This window comes from Hypanus sabinus, chromosome 8 (genome assembly GCF_030144855.1).
Source record: "Hypanus sabinus isolate sHypSab1 chromosome 8, sHypSab1.hap1, whole genome shotgun sequence".
NCBI lineage: Eukaryota > Metazoa > Chordata > Chondrichthyes > Myliobatiformes > Dasyatidae > Hypanus > Hypanus sabinus.
This window is the reverse complement of record NC_082713.1, coordinates 75,128,937-75,152,719: the sequence shown is the minus strand read 5'-3', so window position 1 is coordinate 75,152,719 and position 23,783 is coordinate 75,128,937. Positions and strand designations below refer to the sequence as shown.

The 23,783-nt window shown below is 47.4% G+C and overlaps 1 protein-coding gene across 2 annotated transcripts in view; it reads right to left on the bottom strand.

The window, feature by feature from the left end:
* The window catches only part of LOC132398228 (gamma-aminobutyric acid receptor subunit gamma-4-like), a 245,000-nt gene that overhangs the window by 165,496 nt on the left and 55,721 nt on the right, over positions 1-23,783 (bottom strand). For both annotated transcript variants that reach the window (XM_059977356.1, XM_059977357.1), the window contains exon 3: positions 22,721-22,788. In XM_059977356.1, coding sequence (XP_059833339.1) covers positions 22,721-22,788 — 68 coding nt within the window. The remainder of the gene's footprint in view (positions 1-22,720; positions 22,789-23,783) is intronic.

Here is a 23,783-nt window from a genome sequence, read left to right as displayed (position 1 = left end):
GACGTGGTAGTGAAGAGACTGTGTGTGGTAGTGAAGAGACTGGACGTGGTGGTGAAGAGACTGGATGAGGTGGTGAAGAGACTGGATGTGGTGGTGAAGAGACTGGATGTGGTGATGAAGAGAATGGATGTGGTGGTGAAGAGACTGGGTGTGGTAGTGAAGAGACCGGATGTGCAGAGTGAAGAGATTGCATGTGGAAGTGAAGAGAGTGGATGTGGTGGTGAAGTGTCTGGACGTGCTGGTGGTGACTCGACATGTTGGTGAAGAGAGTGGATGTGGTGATGAAGAGACTGGATGTGGTGGTGAAGAGAGTGGACGTGGTGATGGAGAGAGTGGACGTGGTGGTGAAGAGACTGGATTTGGTGATGAAGAGACTAGATTTGGTGATCAAGAGAGTGGATGTGTTGGTGAGGAGAGTGGACGTGGTGATGAAGAGACTGGATGTGGTGGTGAAGTGAGTGGATGTGGTGATGAAGAGAATGGATGTGGTGGTGAAGAGACTGGGAGTGGCAGTGAAGAGACCGGATGTGCAGAGTGAAGAGATTGCATGTGGAAGTGAAGAGAGTGGATGTGGTGGTGAAGTGTCTGGACGTGTTGGTGGTGACTCGACATGTTGGTGAAGAGAGTGGATGTGGTGATGAAGAGACTGGATGTGGTGGTGAAGTGAGTGGACGTGGTGATGAAGAGAACTGACGTGGTGATGAAGAAAACGGACTTGCTGATGAAGAGACTGGACGTGGTGATGAATAGACTGGACGTGGTGGTGAAGAGACTGGACGTGGTGGTGAAGAGACTGGACGTGATGTAGAAGAGTGTGGATGTGGTGATGAAGAGAGTGGATGTGGTGGTGATGGGACTGGATGTGGTGGTGAAGAGACTGGATGTGGTCGTGAAGAGACTGGACGTGGTAGTGAAGAGACTGGGTGTGGTAGTGAAGAGACTGGACGTGGTGGTGAAGAGACTGGATGTGGTGGTGAAGAGACTGGATGTGGTGGTGAAGAGACTGGATGTGGTGATGAAGAGAATGGGTGTGGTAGTGAAGAGACCGGATGTACAGAGTGAAGAGATTGCATGTGGAAGTGAAGAGAGTGGATGTGGTGGTGAAGTGTCTGGACGTGCTGGTGGTGACTCGACATGTTGGTGAAGAGAGTGGACGTGGTGATGAAGAGAACAGACGTGGTGATGAAGAAAACGGACTTGCTGATGAAGAGACTGGACGTGGTGATGAATAGACTGGACGTGGTGATGAAGAGACTGGATGTGGTGGTGAAGAGAGTTGACGTGGTGATGAAAAGAACGGATGTGCTGATGAAGAGAGTGGACATGGTAGTGAAGAGAGTGGACTTCGTGTTGAAGAGAGTGGATGAGGTGGTAAAAGGATTGGATGTGGTGTTGAAGGGACTGCATGTGGTGATGAAGAGAGTGGATGTGGTGGTGATGGGACTGGATGTGGTGGTGAAGAGACTGGATGTGGTCGTGAAAAGACTGGACGTGGTAGTGAAGAGACTGGGTGTGGTAGTGAAGAGACTGGACGTGGTGGTGAAGAGACTGGATGAGGTGGTGAAGAGACTGGATGTGGTGGTGAAGAGACTGGATGTGGTGATGAAGAGAATGGATGTGGTGGTGAAGAGACTGGGTGTGGAAGTGAAGAGACCGGATGTGCAGAGTGAAGAGATTGCATGTGGAAGTGAAGAGAGTGGATGTGGTGATGAAGAGAGTGGACGTGGTGGTGAAGAGACTGGATTTGGTGATGAAGAGACTAGATTTGGTGATCAAGAGAGTGGATGTGTTGGTGAGGAGAGTGGACGTGGTGATGAAGAGACTGGATGTGGTGGTGAAGAGAGTGGATGTGGTGATGAAGAGAATGGATGTGGTGGTGAAGAGACTGGGTGTGGCAGTGAAGAGACCGGATGTGCAGAGTGAAGAGATTGCATGTGGAAGTGAAGAGAGTGGATGTGGTGGTGAAGTGTCTGGACGTGCTGGTGGTGACTCGACATGTTGGTGAAGAGAGTGGATGTGGTGATGAAGAGACTGGATGTGGTGGTGAAGAGAGTGGATGTGGTGATGAAGAGAGTGGACGTGGTGGTGAAGAGACTGGATTTGGTGATGAAGAGACTAGATTTGGTGATCAAGAGAGTGGATGTGTTGGTGAGGAGAGTGGACGTGGTGATGAAGAGACTGGATGTGGTGGTGAAGAGAGTGGACGTGGTGATGAAGAGAGTGGACGTGGTGATGAGGAGAGAGGACGTGGTGAGTGAAGAGACTGGATTTGGTGATGAAGAGACTAGATTTGGTGATCAAGAGAGTGGATGTGTTGGTGAGGAGAGTGGACGTGGTGATGAAGAGACTGGATGTGGTGGTGAAGAGAGAAGACGTGGTGGTGAAGAGAGTGGACGTGGTGATGATGAGAGAGGACGTGGTGAGTGAAGAGACAGGATTTGGGGATGAATAGAGTGGATATGGTGGTGAAGTGACTGGATGTGTTGATGAAGAGACTGGATGTGGTACTGAGGGGACTGGACGTGGTGGTGAAGAGACTGGACGTGGTGGTGTAGAGACTGGGTGTGGTGGTGAAGAGACTGGACGTGGTGGTGAAGAGACTGTACGTGCTGGTGAAGTGACTGGATGTGGTGGTGAAGAGACTGGACATGGTGGTGAAGAGAGTGGATGTTGTGGTGAAGAGACTGGACGTGGTGGTGAAGAGACTGGACGTGGTGGTGAAGAGGCTGGACGTGCAGAGTGAAGGGACTGCATGTGGAAGCGAAGAGAGTGGATGTGGTGGTGAAGTGACTGGACGTGGTGATGAAGAGAGTGGATGTGGTGGTGAAGAGACTGGACATGGTGGTGAAGAGACTGGACGTGGTGATGAAGAGAGTGGATGTTGTGGTGAAGAGACTGGACGTGGTGGTGAAGAGACTGGACATGGTGGTGAAGAGACTGGACGTGGTGGTGAAGAGGCTGGACGTGCAGAGTGAAGAGACTGCATGTGGAAGCGAAGAGAGTGGATGTGGTGGTGAAGTGACTGGACGTGGTGATGAAGAGAGTGGATGTGGTGGTGAAGAGACTGGACGTGGTGGTGAAGAGACTGGACGTGGTGATGAAGAGAGTGGATGTTGTGGTGAAGAGACTGGACGTGGTGGTGAAGAGACTGGACGTGGTGGTGAAGAGGCTGGACGTCTTGATGATGAGTCTGGATTTGGTGGTGAAGAGACTGGATTTGGTAATAAAGAGAGTGGATGTGGTGGTGAAGAGAGTGGATGTGTTGGTGTAGAGACCGGACGTTGTGTTGAAGAGACTGGATTTGGTGATGCAGAGACTGGATTTGGTTATCAAGAGTGTGGACGGTGTGGTGAAGAGAGTGGACATGGTGGTGAAGAGAGTTGACGTGGTGATGAAAAGAACGGATGTGCTGATGAAGAGAGTGGACGTGATAGTGAAGAGAGTGGACTTGGTGTTGAAGAGAGTGGATGTGATAGTGAAGAGAGTGGACTTGGTGTTGAAGAGAGTGGATGAGGTGGTAAAGGGACTGGATGTGGTGTTGAAGGGACTGGATGTGGTGGTGAAGAGACTGGATGTGGTGGTGAAGAGACTGGGTGTGGTAGTGAAGAGACCGGATGTGCAGAGTGAAGAGATTGCATGTGGAAGTGAAGAGAGTGGATGTGGTGGTGAAGTGTCTGGACATGCTGGTGGTGACTCGACATGTTGGTGAAGAGAGTGGATGTGGTGGTGAAGAGAGTGGATGTGTTGGTGTAGAGACTGGACGTTGTGTTGAAGAGACTGGATTTGGTGATGCAGAGACTGGATTTGGTTATCAAGAGTGTGGACGGTGTGGTGAAGAGAGTGGACGTACAGATGAAGAGAGTGGACGTGGTGATGAAGAGACTGGATGTTGTGGTGAAGAGAGTGGACGTGGTGATGAAGAGAGTGGACGTGGTGGTGAAGAGACTGGATTTGGTGATGAAGAGACTGGACGGTGGTGAAGAGAGTAGACGTGGTGGTGAAGAGAGTGGACGTGGTGATGAAGAGAGAGGACGTGGTGAGTGAAGAGACAGTATTTGGGGATGAATAGAGTGGACGTGGAGGTGAAGTGACTGGATGTGTTGATGAAGAGACTGGATGTGGTACTGAAGGGACTGGACGTGGTGGTGAAGAGACTGGACGTGGTGGTGTAGAGACTGGGTGTGGTGGTGAAGAGACTGGACGTGGTGGTGAAGAGACTGTACGTGCTGGTGAAGTGACTGGATGTGGTGGTGACGAGACTGGATGTGGTGGTGAAGAGATTGGGTGTGGTAGTGAAGAGACTGGATGTGCAGAGTGAAGAGACTGCATGTGGAAGTGAAGAGAGTGGATGTGGTGGTGAAGTGACTGGACGTGGTGATGAAGAGAGTGGATGTGGTGGTGAAGAAACTGGACGTGGTGGTGAAGAGACTGGACGTGGTGGTGAAGAGACTGGACGTGGTGATGAAGAGAGTGGATGTGGTGGTGAAGAGATTGGACGTGGTGGTGAAGAGACTGGACGTGGTGATGAAGAGAGTGGATGTGGTGGTGAAGAGACTGGACGTGGTGGTGAAGAGACTGGATGTGGTGATGAAGAGAGTGGATGTGGTGGTGAAGAGACTGGACGTGGTGGTGAAGAGACTGGACGTGGTGGTGAAGAGGCTGGATGTTGTGGTGACGAGACTGGATGTGGTGGTGAAGAGATTGGGTGTGGTAGTGAAGAGACTGGATGTGCAGAGTGAAGAGACTGCATGTGGAAGTGAAGAGAGTGGATGAGGTGGTGAAGTGACTGGACGTGGTGATGAAGAGAGTGGATGTGGTGGTGAAGAGACTGGACGTGGTGGTGAAGAGACTGGACGTGGTGATGAAGAGAGTGGATGTGGTGGTGAAGAGACTGGACGTGGTGGTGAAGAGACTGGATGTGGTGATGAAGAGAGTGGATGTGGTGGTGAAGAGACTGGACGTGGTGGTGAAGAGACTGGATGTGGTGATGAAGAGAGTGGATGTGGTGGTGAAGAGACTGGACGTGGTGGTGAAGAGGCTGGACGTGTTGATGAAGAGAATGGATTTGGTAATAAAGAGAGTGAAAGTGGTTGTGAAGAGACTGGACGTCTTGATGATGATCTGGATTTGGTGGTGAAGAGACTGGATTTGGTAATAAAGAGAGTGGATGTGGTGGTGAAGAGAGTGGATCTGTTGGTGTAGAGACTGGACGTTGTGTTGAAGAGACTGGATTTGGTGATGAAGAGACTGGATTTGGTTATCAAGAGTGTGGACGGTGTGGTGAAGAGAGTGGACGTACAGATGAAGAGAGTGGACGTGGTGGTGAAGAGAGTTGACGTGGTGATGAAAAGAACGGATGTGCTGATGAAGAGAGTGGACATGGTAGTGAAGAGTGTGGACTTCATGTTGAAGAGAGTGGATGAGGTGGTAAAGGGACTGGATATGGTGTTGAAGGGACTGGATGTGGTGGTGAAGAGACTGGATGTGGTGGTGAAGAGAGTGGATTTAGTGGTGAAGAGACTGGAACTGGTGGTGAAGAGAGTGGACGTGGTGATGATCAGAGAGGACGTGGTGATGAAGAGAGTGGACGTGGTGGTGAAGAGACTGGAAGTGGTGAGTGAAGAGACTGGATTTGGTGATCAAGAGAGTGGACGTGTTGATGAAGAGATTGTATTTGGTGATGAAGAAACTGGAGGTGATGGTGAAGAGAGTGGATGTGGTGGTGAAGAGACTGGGTGTGGTAGTGAAGTGACTGGATGTGGAAGTGAAGTGAGTGGATGTGGTGGGAAAGAGAGTGGATGTGGTGGTGAAGTGTCTGGACGTGGTGGTGAAGAGACTGGACGTGGTGATGAAGAGAACAGACGTGGTGATGAAGAAAACGGACTTGCTGATGAAGAGACTGGATGTGGTGATGAATAGACTGGACGTGGTGGTGAAGAGACTGGACGTGGTGGTGAAGAGACTGGACGTGATGTAGAAGAGAGTGGATGTGGTGATGAAGAGAGTGGATGAGGTGGTGATGGGACTGGATGTGGTGGTGAAGAGACTGGATGTGGTAGTGAAGAGACTGGGTGTGGTAGTGAAGAGAGTGGATGTGGTGGTGAAGAGACTGGACGTGGTGGTGAAGAGACTGGATGTGGTGGTGAAGAGACTGGATGTGGTGGTGAAGAGACTGGATGTGGTCGTGAAGAGACTGGACGTGGTAGTGAAGAGACTGGGTGTGGTAGTGAAGAGAGTGGATGTGGTGGTGAAGAGACTGGACGTGGTGGTGAAGAGACTGGATGTGGTGGTGAAGAGACTGCATGTGGTGGTGAAGAGAATGGATGTGGTGGTGAAGAGACTGGGTGTGGTAGTGAAGAGACCGGATGTGCAGAGTGAAGAGATTGCATGTGGAATTGAAGAGAGTGGATGTGGTGGTGAAGTGTCTGGACGTGCTGGTGGTGACTCGACATGTTGGTGAAGAGAGTGGACGTGGTGATGAAGAGACTGGATGTGGTGGTGAAGAGAGTGGACGTGGTGATGAAGAGAGTGGACGTGGTGGTGAAGAGACTGGATTTGGTGATGAAGAGACTAGATTTGGTGATCAAGAGAGTGGACGTGGTGGTGAAGAGACTGGACAAGGTGATGAAGAGAACAGATGTGGTGATGAAGAAAACGGACTTGCTGATGAAGAGACTGGACGTGGTGATGAATAGACTGGACGTGGTGGTGAAGAGACTGGACGTGGTGGTGAAGAGACTGGACATGATGTAGAAGAAAGTGGATGTGGTGATGAAGAGAGTGGATGTGGTGGTGATGGGACTGGATGTGGTGTTGAAGAGACTGGATGTGGTGGTGAAGAGACTGGACATGGTGGTGAAGAGACTGGACATGGTGGTGAAGAGACTGGATGTGGTGATGAAGAGAATGGATGTGGTGGTGAAGAGACTGGATGTGGTGGTGAAGAGACTGGGTGTGGAAGTGAAGAGACCGGATGTGCAGAGTGAAGAGATTGCATGTGGAAGTGAAGAGAGTGGATGTGGTGGTGAAGTGTCTGGACGTGCTGGTGGTGACTCGACGTGTTGGTGAAGAGAGTGGACGTGGTGATGAAGAGACTGGATGTGGTGGTGAAGAGAGTGGACGTGGTGATGAACAGACTGGACTTGGTGATGAAGAGAGAGGACGTGGTGAGTGAAGAGACTGGACATGATGTAGAAGAAAGTGGATGTGGTGATGAAGAGAGTGGACGTGGTGATGAAGAGAACAGACGTGGTGATGAAGAAAATGGACTTGCTGATGAAGAGACTGGACGTGGTGATGAATAGACTGGACGTGGTGATGAAGAGACTGGATGTGGTGGTGAAGAGAGTTGACGTGGTGATGAAAAGAACGGATGTGCTGATGAAGAGAGTGGACATGGTAGTGAAGAGAGTTGACTTCATGTTGAAGAGAGTGGATGAGGTGGTAAAAGGACTAAATGTGGTGTTGAAGGGACTGGATGTGGTGGTGAAGAGACTGGATGTGGTGTTGAAGGGACTGGATGTGGTGGTGAAGAGACTGGATGTGGTGATGAAGAGAATGGATGTGGTGGTGAAGAGACTGGATGTGCAGAGTGAAGAGACTGCATGTGGAAGTGAAGAGAGTGGATGTGGTGTTGAAGAGACTGGATTTAGTGGTGAAGAGACTGGAAGTGGTGGTGAAGAGAGTGGTCGTGGTGATGATCAGAGAGGACGTGGTGATGAAGAGAGTGGACGTGGTGTTGAAGAGACTGGACGTGGTGAGTGAAGAGACTGGATTTGGTGATCAAGAGAGTGGACGTGTTGATGAAGAGATTGTATTTGGTGATGAAGAAACTGGACGTGATGGTGAAGAGAGTGGACGTGGTGATGAAGAGAACAGACGTGGTGATGAAGAAAACGGACTTGCTGATGAAGAGACTGGACGTGGTGATGAATAGACTGGACGTGGTGGTGAAGAGACTGGACGTGGTGGTGAAGAGACTGGACGTGATGTAGAAGAGAGTGGATGTGGTGATGAAGAGAGTGGATGTGGTGGTGATGGGACTGGATGTGGTGGTGAAGAGACTGGATGTGGTCGTGAAAAGACTGGACGTGGTAGTGAAGAGACTGGATGTGGTGGTGAAGAGACTGGATGTGGTGGTGAAGAGACTGGATGTGGTGATGAAGAGAATGGATGTGGTGATGAAGAGACTGGATGTGGTGGTGAAGAGAGTGGACGTGGTGATGAAGAGAGTGGACGTGGTGGTGAAGAGACTGGATTTGGTGATGAAGAGACTAGATTTGGTGATCAAGAGAGTGGACGTGGTGGTGAAGAGACTGGACAAGGTGATGAAGAGACTGGACATGATGTAGAAGAAAGTGGATGTGGTGATGAAGAGAGTGGATGTGGTGGTGATGGGACTGGATGTGGTGTTGAAGAGACTGGATGTGGTGGTGAAGAGACTGGACATGGTGGTGAAGAGACTGGACATGGTGGTGAAGAGACTGGATGTGGTGATGAAGAGAATGGATGTGGTGGTGAAGAGACTGGATGTGGTGGTGAAGAGACTGGGTGTGGAAGTGAAGAGACCGGATGTGCAGAGTGAAGAGATTGCATGTGGAAGTGAAGAGAGTGGATGTGGTGGTGAAGTGTCTGGACGTGCTGGTGGTGACTCGACGTGTTGGTGAAGAGAGTGGACGTGGTGATGAAGAGACTGGATGTGGTGGTGAAGAGAGTGGACGTGGTGATGAACAGACTGGACTTGGTGATGAAGAGAGAGGACGTGGTGAGTGAAGAGACTGGACATGATGTAGAAGAAAGTGGATGTGGTGATGAAGAGAGTGGACGTGGTGATGAAGAGAACAGACGTGGTGATGAAGAAAATGGACTTGCTGATGAAGAGACTGGACGTGGTGATGAATAGACTGGACGTGGTGATGAAGAGACTGGATGTGGTGGTGAAGAGAGTTGACGTGGTGATGAAAAGAACGGATGTGCTGATGAAGAGAGTGGACATGGTAGTGAAGAGAGTTGACTTCATGTTGAAGAGAGTGGATGAGGTGGTAAAAGGACTGGATGTGGTGTTGAAGGGACTGGATGTGGTGGTGAAGAGACTGGATGTGGTGTTGAAGGGACTGGATGTGGTGGTGAAGAGACTGGATGTGGTGATGAAGAGAATGGATGTGGTGGTGAAGAGACTGGATGTGCAGAGTGAAGAGACTGCATGTGGAAGTGAAGAGAGTGGATGTGGTGTTGAAGAGACTGGATTTAGTGGTGAAGAGACTGGAAATGGTGGTGAAGAGAGTGGTCGTGGTGATGATCAGAGAGGACGTGGTGATGAAGAGAGTGGACGTGGTGTTGAAGAGACTGGACGTGGTGAGTGAAGAGACTGGATTTGGTGATCAAGAGAGTGGACGTGTTGATGAAGAGATTGTATTTGGTGATGAAGAAACTGGACGTGATGGTGAAGAGAGTGGACGTGGTGATGAAGAGAACAGACGTGGTGATGAAGAAAACGGACTTGCTGATGAAGAGACTGGACGTGGTGATGAATAGACTGGACGTGGTGGTGAAGAGACTGGACGTGGTGGTGAAGAGACTGGACGTGATGTAGAAGAGAGTGGATGTGGTGATGAAGAGAGTGGATGTGGTGGTGATGGGACTGGATGTGGTGGTGAAGAGACTGGATGTGGTCGTGAAAAGACTGGACGTGGTAGTGAAGAGACTGGATGTGGTGGTGAAGAGACTGGATGTGGTGGTGAAGAGACTGGATGTGGTGATGAAGAGAATGGATGTGGTGGTGAAGAGACTGGGTGTGGTAGTGAAGAGACCGGATGTGCAGAGTGAAGAGATTGCATGTGGAAGTGAAGAGAGTGGATGTGGTGGTGAAGTGTCTGGACGTGCTGGTGGTGACTCGACACGTTGGTGAAGAGAGTGGATGTGGTGATGAAGAGACTGGATGTGGTGGTGAAGAGAGTGGACGTGGTGATGAAGAGAGTGGACGTGGTGGTGAAGAGACTGGATGTGGTGATGAAGAGACTAGATTTGGTGATCAAGAGAGTGGACGTGTTGGTGAAGAGACTGGACGTGGTGGTGAAGAGACTGGATGTGGTGGTGAAGAGACTGGATGTGGTGGTGAAGAGACTGGATGTGGTGATGAAGAGAATGGATGTGGTGGTGAAGAGACTGGGTGTGGTAGTGAAGAGACCAGATGTGCAGAGTGAAGTGATTGCATGTGGAAGTGAAGAGAGTGGATGTGGTGGTGAAGTGTCTGGACGTGTTGGTGGTGACTCGACATGTTGGTGAAGAGAGTGGATGTGGTGATGAAGAGACTGGATGTGGTGGTGAAGAGAGTGGACGTGGTGATGAAGAGAGTGGACGTGGTGGTGAAGAGACTGGATTTGGTGATGAAGAGACTAGATTTGGTGATCAAGAGAGTGGATGTGTTGGTGAGGAGAGTGGACGTGGTGATGAAGAGACTGGATGTGGTGGTGAAGAGAGTGGACGTGGTGATGAAGAGACTGGACTTGGTGGTGAAGAGAGAAGACGTGGTGGTGAAGAGAGTGGACGTGGTGATGAGGAGAGAGGACGTGGTGAGTGAAGAGACAGGATTTGGGGATGAACAGAGTGGATATGGTGGTGAAGTGACTGGATGTGTTGATGAAGAGACTGGATGTGGTACTGAAGGGACTGGACGTGGTGGTGAAGAGACTGGACGTGGTGGTGTAGAGACTGGGTGTGGTGGTGAAGAGACTGGACGTGGTGGTGAAGAGACTGTACGTGCTGGTGAAGTGACTGGATGTGGTGGTGAAGAGACTGGACATGGTGGTGAAGAGACTGGGTGTGGTAGTGAAGAGACTGGATGTGCAGAGTGAAGAGACTGCATGTGGAAGCGAAGAGAGTGGATGTGGTGGTGAAGTGACTGGACGTGGTGATGAAGAGAGTGGATGTGGTGGTGAAGTGACTGGACGTTGTGTTGAAGAGACTGGATTTGGTGATGCAGAGACTGGATTTGGTTATCAAGAGTGTGGACGGTGTGGTGAAGAGAGTGGACGTGGTGGTGAAGAGAGTTGACGTGGTGATGAAAAGAACGGATGTGCTGATGAAGAGAGTGGACGTGATAGTGAAGAGAGTGGACTTGGTGTTGAAGAGAGTGGATGTGATAGTGAAGAGAGTGGACTTGGTGTTGAAGAGAGTGGATGAGGTGGTAAAGGGACTGGATGTGGTGTTGAAGGGACTGGATGTGGTGGTGAAGAGACTGGATGTGGTGGTGAAGAGACTGGGTGTGGTAGTGAAGAGACCGGATGTGCAGAGTGAAGAGATTGCATGTGGAAGTGAAGAGAGTGGATGTGGTGGTGAAGTGTCTGGACGTGGTGGTGAAGAGACTGGACGTGGTGGTGAAGAGACTGGACGTGGTGATGAAGAGAGTGGATGTGGTGGTGAAGAGACTGGACGTGGTGGTGAAGAGACTGGACGTGGTGGTGAAGAGGCTGGACGTGTTGATGAAGAGAATGGATTTGGTAATAAAGAGAGTGAAAGTGGTTGTGAAAAGACTGGACGTCTTGATGATGATCTGGATTTGGTGGTGAAGAGACTGGATTTGGTAATAAAGAGAGTGGATGTGGTGGTGAAGAGAGTGGATTTGTTGGTGTAGAGACTGGACGTTGTGTTGAAGAGACTGGATTTGGTGATGCAGAGACTGGATTTGGTTATCAAGAGTGTGGACGGTGTGGTGAAGAGAGTGGACGTGGTGAAGAGAGTTGACGTGGTGATGAAAAGAACGGATGTGCTGATGAAGAGAGTGGACGTGATAGTGAAGAGAGTGGACTTGGTGTTGAAGAGAGTGGATGTGATAGTGAAGAGAGTGGACTTGGTGTTGAAGAGAGTGGATGAGGTGGTAAAGGGACTGGATGTGGTGTTGAAGGGACTGGATGTGGTGGTGAAGAGACTGGATGTGGTGGTGAAGAGACTGGGTGTGGTAGTGAAGAGACCGGATGTGCAGAGTGAAGAGATTGCATGTGGAAGTGAAGAGAGTGGATGTGGTGGTGAAGTGTCTGGACGTGCTGGTGGTGACTCGACGTGTTGGTGAAGAGAGTGGACGTGGTGATGAAGAGACTGGATGTTGTGGTGAAGAGAGTGGACGTGGTGATGAAGAGAGTGGACGTGGTGGTGAAGAGACTGGATTTGGTGATGAAGAGACTGGACTTGGTGGTGAAGAGAGTAGACGTGGTGGTGAAGAGAGTGGACGTGGTGATGAAGAGAGAGGACGTGGTGAGTGAAGAGACAGTATTTGGGGATGAATAGAGTGGACGTGGAGGTGAAGTGACTGGATGTGTTGATGAAGAGACTGGATGCGGTACTGAAGGGACTGGACGTGGTGGTGAAGAGACTGGACGTGGTGGTGTAGAGACTGGGTGTGGTGGTGAAGAGACTGGACGTGGTGGTGAAGAGACTGTACGTGCTGGTGAAGTGACTGGATGTGGTGGTAACGAGACTGGATGTGGTGCTGAATAGGCTGGGCGTGGTGGTGAAGAGAGTGGATGTGGTGATGAAGAGACTGGATGTGGTGGTGAAGAGACTGGACGTGGTGGTGAAGAGACTGGGTGTGGTAGTGAAGAGACTGGATGTGCAGAGTGAAGAGACTGCATGTGGAAGTGAAGAGACTGGATGTGGTGTTGAAGAGACTGGATTTAGTGGTGAAGAGACTGGAAGTGGTGGTGAAGAGAGTGGACATGGTGATGATCAGAGAGGACATGGTGATGAAGAGAGTGGATGTGGTGGTGAAGAGACTGGACGTGGTGGTGAAGAGACTGGACGTGGTGGTGAAGAGGCTGGACGTGTTGATGAAGAGAATGGATTTGGTAATAAAGAGAGTGAAAGTGGTTGTGAAGAGACTGGACGTCTTGATGATGATCTGGATTTGGTGGTGAAGAGACTGGATTTGGTAATAAAGAGAGTGGATGTGGTGGTGAAGAGAGTGGATCTGTTGGTGTAGAGACTGGACGTTGTGTTGAAGAGACTGGATTTGGTGATGAAGAGACTGGATTTGGTTATCAAGAGTGTGGACGGTGTGGTGAAGAGAGTGGACGTACAGATGAAGAGAGTGGACGTGGTGGTGAAGAGAGTTGACGTGGTGATGAAAAGAACTGATGTGCTGATGAAGAGAGTGGACATGGTAGTGAAGAGAGTGGACTTCATGTTGAAGAGAGTGGATGAGGTGGTAAAGGGACTGGATGTGGTGTTGAAGGGACTGGATGTGGTGGTGAAGAGACTGGATGTGGTGGTGATGAGACTGGGTGTGGTAGTGAAGAGACTGGATGTGCAGAGTGAAGAGACTACATGTGGAAGTGAAGAGAGTGGATGTGGTGTTGAAGAGACTGGATTTAGTGGTGAAGAGACTGGAAGTGGTGGTGAAGAGAGTGGACATGGTGATGATCAGAGAGGACGTGGTGATGAAGAGAGTGGGCGTGGTGGTGAAGAGACTGGAAGTGGTGAGTGAAGAGACTGGATTTGGTGATCAAGAGAGTGGACGTGTTGATGAAGAGATTGTATTTGGTGATGAAGAAACTGGACGTGATGGTGAAGAGAGTGGATGTGGTGGTGAAGAGACTGGGTGTGGTAGTGAAGAGACTGGATGTGGAAGTGAAGTGAGTGGATGTGGTGGGAAAGAGAGTGGATGTGGTGGTGAAGTGTCTGGACGTGGTGTTGAAGAGACTGGACGTGGTGATGAAGAGAACAGATGTGGTGATGAAGAAAACGGACTTGCTGATGAAGAGACTGGACGTGGTGATGAATAGACTGGACGTGGTGGTGAAGAGACTGGACGTGGTGGTGAAGAGACTGGACGTGATGTAGAAGAGAGTGGATGTGGTGATGAAGAGAGTGGATGAGGTGGTGATGGGACTGGATGTGGTGGTGAAGAGACTGGATGTGGTCGTGAAGAGACTGGACGTGGTAGTGAAGAGACTGGGTGTGGTAGTGAAGAGAGTGGATGTGGTGGTGAAGAGACTGGACGTGGTGGTGAAGAGACTGGATGTGGTGGTGAAGAGACTGGATGTGGTGATGAAGAGAATGGATGTGGTGGTGAAGAGACTGGGTGTGGTAGTGAAGAGACCGGATGTGCAGAGTGAAGAGATTGCTTGTGGAAGTGAAGAGAGTGGATGTGGTGGTGAAGTGTCTGGACGTGCTGGTGGTGACTCAACATGTTGGTGAAGAGAGTGGACGTGGTGATGAAGAGACTGGATGTGGTGGTGAAGAGAGTGGACGTGGTGATGAAGAGATTGGATGTGATGGTGAAGAGACTGGATGTGGTGGTGAAGAGACTGGATGTGGTGGTGAAGAGAGTGGATGTAGTGATGAAGTGACTGGATATGGTGATAAACTGTGTGGATGTGGTGGTGAAGAGATTTGATTTGGTGGTGAAGAGACTGAATTTGGTAATAAAGAAAGTGGATTTGGTGGTGAAGAGACTGGACGTGTTGATGAAGAGACCGGATTTCATGGTGAAGAGACCGGATTTCATGGTGAAGTGACTGGATTTGCTGATGAAGAGACTGGATTTGGTAATAAAGAGAGTGGATGTAGTGATGAAAAGACTGGATGTGGTGGTGAAGAGAGTGAATGTAGTGATGAAGTGACTGGATGTGGTGATGAAGTGACTGGATGTGGTGATGAAGAGAGTGGATGTGGTGAGTGAAGACACTGGATGTGGTGATGAAGAGACTGGATTTGGTGATGAAGTGACTGGATGTGCTGGTGAAGAGACTGGATATTGTAGTGAAGTGTGTGCATGTGGTGGTGAAGAGACTGGATGTGGTGATGAAGAGACTGGATTCAGTGATGAAGTGACTGGATGTGCTGGTGAAGAGACTGGATGTGGTGGTGAAGAGTCTGCCATATCAACCAAGTGCCACTGAATGGACCAGATGTTGGGATATATTGTAAAATTCTAGGACTCTATGTTGGTCCTTTCACTAATTCTGCACTAGGGTCTGTTTGATCACCGGTTCCACTGACGTCCTCTGCCAGCTCACACTCTGCCCATGACTGTATTGAAAGAACTTAGTTTTGATGTTCAGATCCTTAGCTCTACCTCTCTTCTTCCGGTCATTACAATCAATGTGATGTCTCCCCACTTCCATAAGGACTATGATGTTCTCACCCTGCACTTCTTTTCACATTTCTCCTCAGTCCCAAAGCTCTAGAATTCCTGCCCTACATCTCCCAATGCTATGTTCTAAAGCTCCTTAAAATTCTACTGACATGAACAGGTTTTTGGTTGTTAGTCATATTCAGCTTTAAACTTCTATTGTTTCGTATAAGATATCGCTATGTACCTTGGAGTATTTATCTACTACAGCAGTGTAACCACTTTGTTGCTGAGAGTGGCTTGTGCCTTTGTCAAAAGTTCATGAGTTTCAGGATGATCTGATCATGCTATCTCTCACGTGAGGTTAAAAAGTTGCTCCTCAGCCAACTCAGATGAATGTTAAAGGCCCCAGGTTCCCTCTGAGCATAAAGGGAAATGCCCACTCTGGTATCTGACTGTCTCATTTCAAACCCTTCTGTTGCCCTTCATTCTCAACCTAACTTCATCTTGAAAAGATCCAAAAGCAGGTAGACCTCAGGTCTGATTCTGACTTGAATTGTTGACTCAAGCACTGCCTGATGATTGGAATATTTACCTTCATTGGGTCAGCTGGTGGAATTTTCAAGATATTCCTTGTCCTTTCATTTATTACACACCTCCTTATGCCTTTAAATTTTCTTTGCACTCAAGCAAATTTTGGTCACTGGAGTAGCCCGTCACCGGGGAACTTGATTTTAATTTTTCTCAGGGAGGTTTATCACTTGTAGTCATTGGCAAAGGGGAAGCCGTTGAGTGAAAACTTTTCTAACACTTGCAGCACCATCGCAAACATGTCCACAGGCTGTCCTTGCTGTACCTTTCCACTCTCTAGATCAGGGTAATTGAGACCCACTTGTGCTCATGCCCCTATTGGTGAATTGTCAACTGTAAGGAGCAGAACCAGGCTTGAGACACAAGAGACTGCAGGTGTGCCATCCAGAGCAACTAACTGCTGAGGGAACTCACTCATTCAAACAACATCTACTGGAGGGTGAGGATCAGAATTGTTGAACATTTGGGTTGGGACCCTGCATTAGCACCTGTCCCAAAAGGTCAACAGTTGCTTTCCATGCTCAGTCTGCTAAGTTCCCCCAGCAGATTGCTTTAGTTTAGAAATGTAAGTACTCTGCATACTTTTCTCATTTGTATGCAGAGTACTTACAAGACTGAATTAGATACCAGTCTGGTTATCAGTCACCGACAACTGTCAGAATTAAGAACACAATCTGTTTTATTACATTGCAGTCGGTCAGTATCTCTATTGGATCAACTGCTTCAAAGCAATGTCCGGCAGGAAATATACACCACCACCAATAAATAGTGGTGACCTTTACAGGAACTAATCGTTTCAAAACATTAATCACTATGCTCCACGTACTCTTAACATTTCTTCTATCATAAATGATTAGAGCTGTTTGACTTCCTCCATCAAGAATTTCAATATCACACGTATCAGCCATCCACAGAGGATTAACTATCCTAATCTTTTTTTTTTAGCAATCACATCCAATTGTAATTTTTCTCTAGTGTTCATTATTGTCCTATCTTTGCTCCACCATCTCTCTCACAGATCATTCCAGTCTTGTCCTTGTGTTCCCAACACTCCATCCTGCAAATTGCTCCTTCTCTTGCACCGCTGCTTTGCTCCAATTTATCATCCTCCCAAGATTTCAAATGACCTGTCACCTAACCCATAACTCTCAGGCTTTGAAGGCCGCAAACCTGAAACCACAGTCAGAATCTCCTAATTCACCACATTAATTTTCTGGGGGTATCTGATTCTTAATATGACTGCAAACCCAGTTGAGACTTTGGCATTGCTAGGTAGAATTAATACTGTTTGAAAGAGATTGCTGTTGCCAGTTTTGTATGTCCTACAGCTGCACATTAAAAGAGATATAACGTTAAGCAGAAAAAACATAAAATGTATTTAGATGAACTGGAAGGCAGAGCAAAGTTAAGATGACGCTAAAAGGCAACTCCCTTGCTTGCATCTTCAGAAACAGCTTTATTTCTATCTTTAATATCTCTATTTTTCCTTTTCAAGGTTCTTTTAAAGACCCTGACCTGGAGCCACACTCTGACTTCAGTTCTTTGTGGAAATAGGACCCACTCTCAGGGCCTCACAACTGGCAGCTTTTCGCTATCCCAAGGATGCGGCCAGGAAGATTAATGTGCCTTCAGGGTGCCGGATTTCTGTGGCTCTGGAGAGGGGCTGATTCGAGGCCAGTGCCTCTGACTGATGTGTCGTGGGAGAACACGGAACATCAGGAGCTGTGTGTCCAGAGACCTGAGCCTTTCTGGGCCTGATTCTCTGGGCACAGAGCTTGGAAAAAGCGATGCAAGAGACTTCTAACATCATAAATCAGCGAGTTGTTTATTATATCTCCCCTCTCACTGTGAAATGGGGACAGCTCTTTTTCCCTTATTAGGGGGGGGGGGATGAGAGAGAGAGAGAGAGAGAGAGAGAGAGAGAGAGAGCGCGCCTGTGGTACGTCGAATTACCGGGTGTACGAGTAGTCTTTGAGGTTCTGCAAGTCTGTGTCTTTATTGATGCTTTGCTGCATGCTTGAGTGCTCGGTGGAGGGTGCTAGTGGGGGAGTAGGGGCATTGCTGCTGCTTGTGCATGGAAGGAGGAGATGGAGGGTACTTTAGGGTTCTAACTGTCATTCATTCTCTGGGGTACTCCTCTGTTTTCATGGATGTTTGTGAAGAAAAAGAATTTCAGGATGTATATTGTATACATTTTTCTGACATGAAGTGCACCTATTGAACCCACTGAATACGAGTGGAGTGGCCAAGCAATACCGTATCAGCTGATCTGCCTGAGCCACTCTCCATCAATTGTTCTTCTTAATAAGCAGACCGCTATCCCTGAAGCTTTGTGGATTTCCCTCAGTTGCTCTGGTTTCCTTCCACATCAGAAGTTTGGGGAGAATAAAACAGGGTCAGTGTTGTGTCTGATGGATAACATCGACTCGATGGGCAGAAGGATCATGTGATTCTCTGACAATGACTCTAGATCACTGAACATTCAGACCAAATAAAAGCTCTACTAATCACTGATGCATCTTAAGAAGCGTAACTCGTCATGTACACCACGGGCAGAGATCCATTATTTTGCCTGAGTTCCTTCTAAGCCATAAAGTATTGTAGGCTTACAACACTCCTCTTTTATCTGTGGGCTAGGATGCACTGAGCACTGCATAAGCTGTCATCAGTTGAGAGGCAATGGAAGAGACAGATGCAACCACAGGCTCCAACCTTGTTGAGCAGGGAAAAGGAGAATCGGACTGAATAGCTGAGATAAGGAGAAGCAAATGAGTGAATCTGCAGTGATTGTGCTGAAGTTAACAGAAAGAGGCATAAGCTTCCTCAGCAAGTTTTTCACAAGTTTCAAGTCAGCGATTTAATTCACAGAAATAAGCAGTGAATAAATTTTCTGCTACAGCTGGGGAAATCAGCATAATATCCGGGTAAGAACACATGGCAGATTCTTCATTACGCAACACAGCCTCTGTAATAAAGACAATGAATTCCATGTCCTGAGTTCTGGGGATGCCCAAAACTAACAGTTAGGTGCTGAAGAGAGAGTCTCTCTCCTTGACCCAGATCCTGACTAGCCATGGGTCATCTCATGGTACATTCACTTCTGTGGCAGAGCATCTGGGCCCAAGCAGCACTCACGGTACAGCATTTAACCCAACACTCAAAATGGCGGGGGAGTTCAAAAGCATTTTTGATCTCTCATTGCTACAATCTCAAAATAGCAACCATTATTCCAGTGCCCAAGAAGAGCAGAGGGAGCTGCCTTAATGACAGTCATCCATTAGCACTCACATCTGTGGTGATGAAGTGTTTTGAGAGGTTGGTTATGGCAAGAATCAACTCATGTCTCAGCAAGGAACTAGAGCTACTGCAGTTTGCCTAAGGCCATAATAGATCTATGGTGGACACAATGTCATTGGTTCTCCGTGTGGCCTTGGCTCACTTAAACAATACAAATGCCTATTTCAGGATTCTGTTTACTGACTACAGTTCAGAGTACAACACAATCATTTCTACAGTTTTGATTGAAAGGCTACAGAACCTGAGCCTCCGTACCTCCCTCTGTAACTGGATCATGGACTTCCTAACTGGAAGATCGCAATCTGTGTGGATTAGAAATAACATCTCCACCTCGCTCAATACTGGTGCACCTCAGGGGTGTGTGCTTAGCCCACTGCTCTACTCTCTCTACACTCATAAATGTGTGGCTAGGCACCGCTCAAATACCATCTATAAACTTGCTGATGATACAACCATTGTTGGCAGAATCTCAGATGGTAATGAGAGGGTGTACAAAAGCGAGATATACCAATTGGTTGAGTGGTATCGCAGCAACAACCTTGCACTCAATGACAGTAAGACTGAAGAACTTACTGTGGATTCCAGAAAGGGTAAGATGAGGGAACACACACCAGTCCTCATAGAGGGATGAGAAGTGGAAAGATTGAGCAATTTCAAGTTCCTAGGTGTTAATATCTCTGAGGACCTAACCTGGGCCTAACATATTGATACAGCCATAAAGAAGTCAAGACAGTGGCTATATTTCATTAGGAGTTTCAGGACATTTGGTTTGTTACCAAACACACTCACAAATTTCTATAGGTGCACCATGGAGAGCATTCTAACTGGATGCTATACTGTCTGGTAGTGGTTTGGGGGGGCAGGGGGGGGTCTACTGCGCAGGTTCAAAGTAAGCTTCAGAGAGTTGTAAAATTAGACATCTCCATCATGGGCACTAGCCTCCATGGTGTCCAAGATGTCTTCAAGGAGCAGTGCTTAAAAAAGGCAGCATCCATCATTAAGGAACCCCATCACCTAAGATATATTCTCTTCTCATTGTTACCATTAGGCAGGAGATACAGAAGCCTGAAGCCACACACTCAGTGATTCAGGAACAGCTTTTTCTCCTCCACCATCTGATTTCTGAATGGACCTTCAACCCATGAACACTACCTCACTACTTTTTTACTTCTATCGTTTTTTGCAAAAAAAAAACATATTCTTAATGTACTTGATTTTTTTCTATATTTATCATGTATTGCATTGTACTGCTGCCACAAAGTTAACCAATTTCACAAGATATGCCGGTGATATTAAATGTGATTCTGATTCTGAATTACTGAGGGGACACGGCATGGTCATATACATTGCCTTTTCACTGGGAATAAACTGAATGCCCAGCTAAAAGAAGCTCCTTTCAATAATGGCAAGGTTCTGGACAGTGGAGACACAGAGACTGCAGGTGGTGTAACCACCAGCAAAATGCACACTGCTGGAAGAACTCAAGAATCAGGCAGAACCTATTCCAGATGAAGGGTCTTGACCCAAAACGCTGACAGTCCACTTCTCTGCCTGACCCACTGAATTCCACTTGCAGTTCTGAGCAAAGTTTCACTTATCACTCAAGCAGACCACTAAAGTAATCTTTTTCTTATCTAGTATTCATACCTTGAGGATTTATAATTTGATCTCCACTATGTACTTCTGAGAAACCAGTGCAGAATGTTTTGTGGAGCACCTGTGTTCAGTCCACAGAAGTAGCCAGGAGCTTCCCATTCTCTTCTGTTTTAAAGCTCAATATTCAAAGATTGGAGTAAATGTATTATTAAAATACGCATAGGCCACCATATACGATGCTGAGATTGATAGTCCTGCAGGCTTTCACAATAAATACAAGAAACACAATAGAATCAATGAAAGGCCACCTCCAATAGGATGGACAAACAGCCACTGTGCAAATACAAAATGAGAAAAAACACAAAATAATGATAATAATTAACACATAGGCAATAAATATCGAGAAAATGAGTTGGAGAGTCCTTGAAAATGAGCCCATAGCTTGTGGGAACAGTTCAGTGATGGAGCGAGTGGAGTTATCCTTCCGCTTCAGGCTATAAGGTAATAACAGTTTCTTAACCTGGTGATGAGGGTCAAGAGGCTCTTTCCCTTCTTCCTGATGGCAGCCGCGAGAGGAGAGCTCCTTCTGAGAGTTCTGTTGAGATGTTAGATGTTAGCATCTGTTCACAAATGCTGGCTGATCTACCAAATGTTTCCAGTATGTCTTTCAGTTTTCTTGTAAGTGGAAATCTTGTCTTTATTGAATGATTTCCTATTCTGGGAGTTCCATAGCTTCAGATACAGTTGTGACATGCCTGCGATTGGGCACCATGATTGAGTGTTCACACAAAGTGAACGTTATTAGGGATCAGCTGTCCAGGTGGATTGTAATCTTCTCAGTTATTGCTAATTAAATACTGTGCTAATGATCCATCCAGGCAAACCTTCTTTGCTCCTTAGTTGGTTCAGAAACGGTGCTTGAGCTGAGAACGTGGCACCATGTTGAAGATTTGTAAATCTTTCAAAATTGCCTCAAGCTGTGAATCAGCCTGGGAGAGCTGGCACCTTGTCCAGACCACTTCTTGCCACCAAGCTAACTAATAATTTGAATGGTGTCTGAAATTGCAGTCTGATCTCCAGTTATATCCACATGGCAAGTTTGAACTGCACATAATTCTGAAGGTGGCAGAGTGTCAGCAGCAAATTTGGTGACTCACACTGACCAGCCTCTCTGAGCTACAGAACAGTCAATTTTGATTGTCCAACCAATAGCCATGGGGGAAACTTTGGAGAGATTTTAAAAATGTCAACTTTGAAAATATATATCCTTTTTACCTCTTCTGTTTCTCTTAATTGTTTTCAGTATGTTTTGCATTTATTCTGCAAGAGGTACTCTTGCCTTTATGGAATGACCTCCTATTTCGAGTGTTCCATGGCTCCTGACACAGTTGTGATATGTCTCTTTTCACTTGTCCACACTGACATGAAAATTGTTGTGTCTCTTTGCTTTCTGCTGGTCGGTTTCTTTAATTGGTAGTGGAGATAAACAATTAATCTTTATGTTACCAACAGACAAGAGAAAATCATTAAACTAAACAGTGGATGTGGAAGTTTAATAGAACACTGAAACGCTGTGCTTTGGACAAGGTGCTGGACCAAGGCTTTGCGATGCTGAGGACGTGCCACCTCAGTGGAGTTGTTACCCTTCCTTTGAGGCATCAGAGAGCCCTATCTATTTGTACAAAGGAATATTAAAGGACAAATAGAAGGAAAGCAGAGGAATTCTCAGTGCCTGCACTGATATTTTCCTCTGATGGACCTCAGTGAAACAGATTAACTGCTGATTATCATTACGCCCATTTTGTTGGCAATGCTGTGTGAATTGGTTCAAAGTCAAGGTTGAGCTTACTGTCATGAGCACACACCCAGTGCAGTGAAAATTTACTTGAAGCTGCAGAACAGGCACATAACATTAAAAACACAACACTCGCAAGAAAATAAAACATACATTATATAAAAAACTATACAAGAAAGAACACGAGCAGAATAAAAAGAAGTCCATTGAAGTGCAAAGTGGTCCTCGTGTTGCCAGACTGAAGTTTTGCAGGTTGGTTCAGTGTAGACACCAGGCCTTATTACAGACCCTAGGCACTGCACTTGTCACCCACAATGATGCGGGAACGTGCCCGAGAATGCGACCTCCACACCCTTTTCCTGTGTGTCACTTACCATCTGGATAACCGACACGGGGCCAATACTGTTCACGTAGATGTCCACATCAATAACGATTGGTTTTACTGCAGAAATCAAACACAAGAAGGATCATTGCAGTTACCTGAGCTCTCAAGGAAGAATGATCACAAATATAAAAAGTGCTCTATAAAATTATAGATGAACAATCGATTATTAAAATATGGTGTAGTTCAATACCTTCTAAGTGGGAGATCATTGAGAGAAGTCCCTATCCAGAATTCAGAATGAGATGTTTTGAGGCACTGTGGCAGGGAGTGTGCGGTCCTTCACTGGAGATACTAGGACAAGTCCCTGCCTACCTTGACAGATTGTGGTAAACACCCTTGAATTTGTCCTTGGTGTCCTGACTAATATTCCTCCAGCCAACGTCAGTAAAAATGATTGGACAGGCATTATCCCATCTACTGTTCCACTGGAACCTGTTGTGTGTGAGGTGACTGGCATGTACAATGGTAAACCAATCATCCTGTATGTGCGAGTGACAGCCCAGTGGAACATCTGACCCAGAAACAGATGTTACTAGGTCAGCTGTGATGGGATATACCCCCGTGCCTGGCTCTAAGGTTGAAGGAGCAGCTGGGTCCCCAACTGAATGGATAACAAAGCCCTCGGCCCCAGCCATCCGCCAGCAATCTCCTGTCAATGATCAAAAGGAGAATTAATGCCATGTATCCCCCACGAGCCACACAAACTAATGGTCTTCCTGCATTGCTCATCTCAGTAACAACAGAAGCTAAGGATAGAAGAAGCACGGTGAGGACATTTGACTCCTGTTCCTGTTCCACCATTCAACACAATATGGCTGATCTTCTACCTCAGATCTACCTACCTGCACTGATCCATCTTTGCCATGAACGTACTCAGTAAATGAGCCTGAATAGTCCTCTAGCATAGAGAGTACTAAGCATTCACCAGCCTCACCTCAGTCATGAGTGGCTGACCATTTACTTTGAAGCAGTGACCTTTGGCTCTAAACACCCCAACCAGGAGAACACCCTCCCTGCATCCACCCTCTAACAACTTTGTATGACCAGTGTTT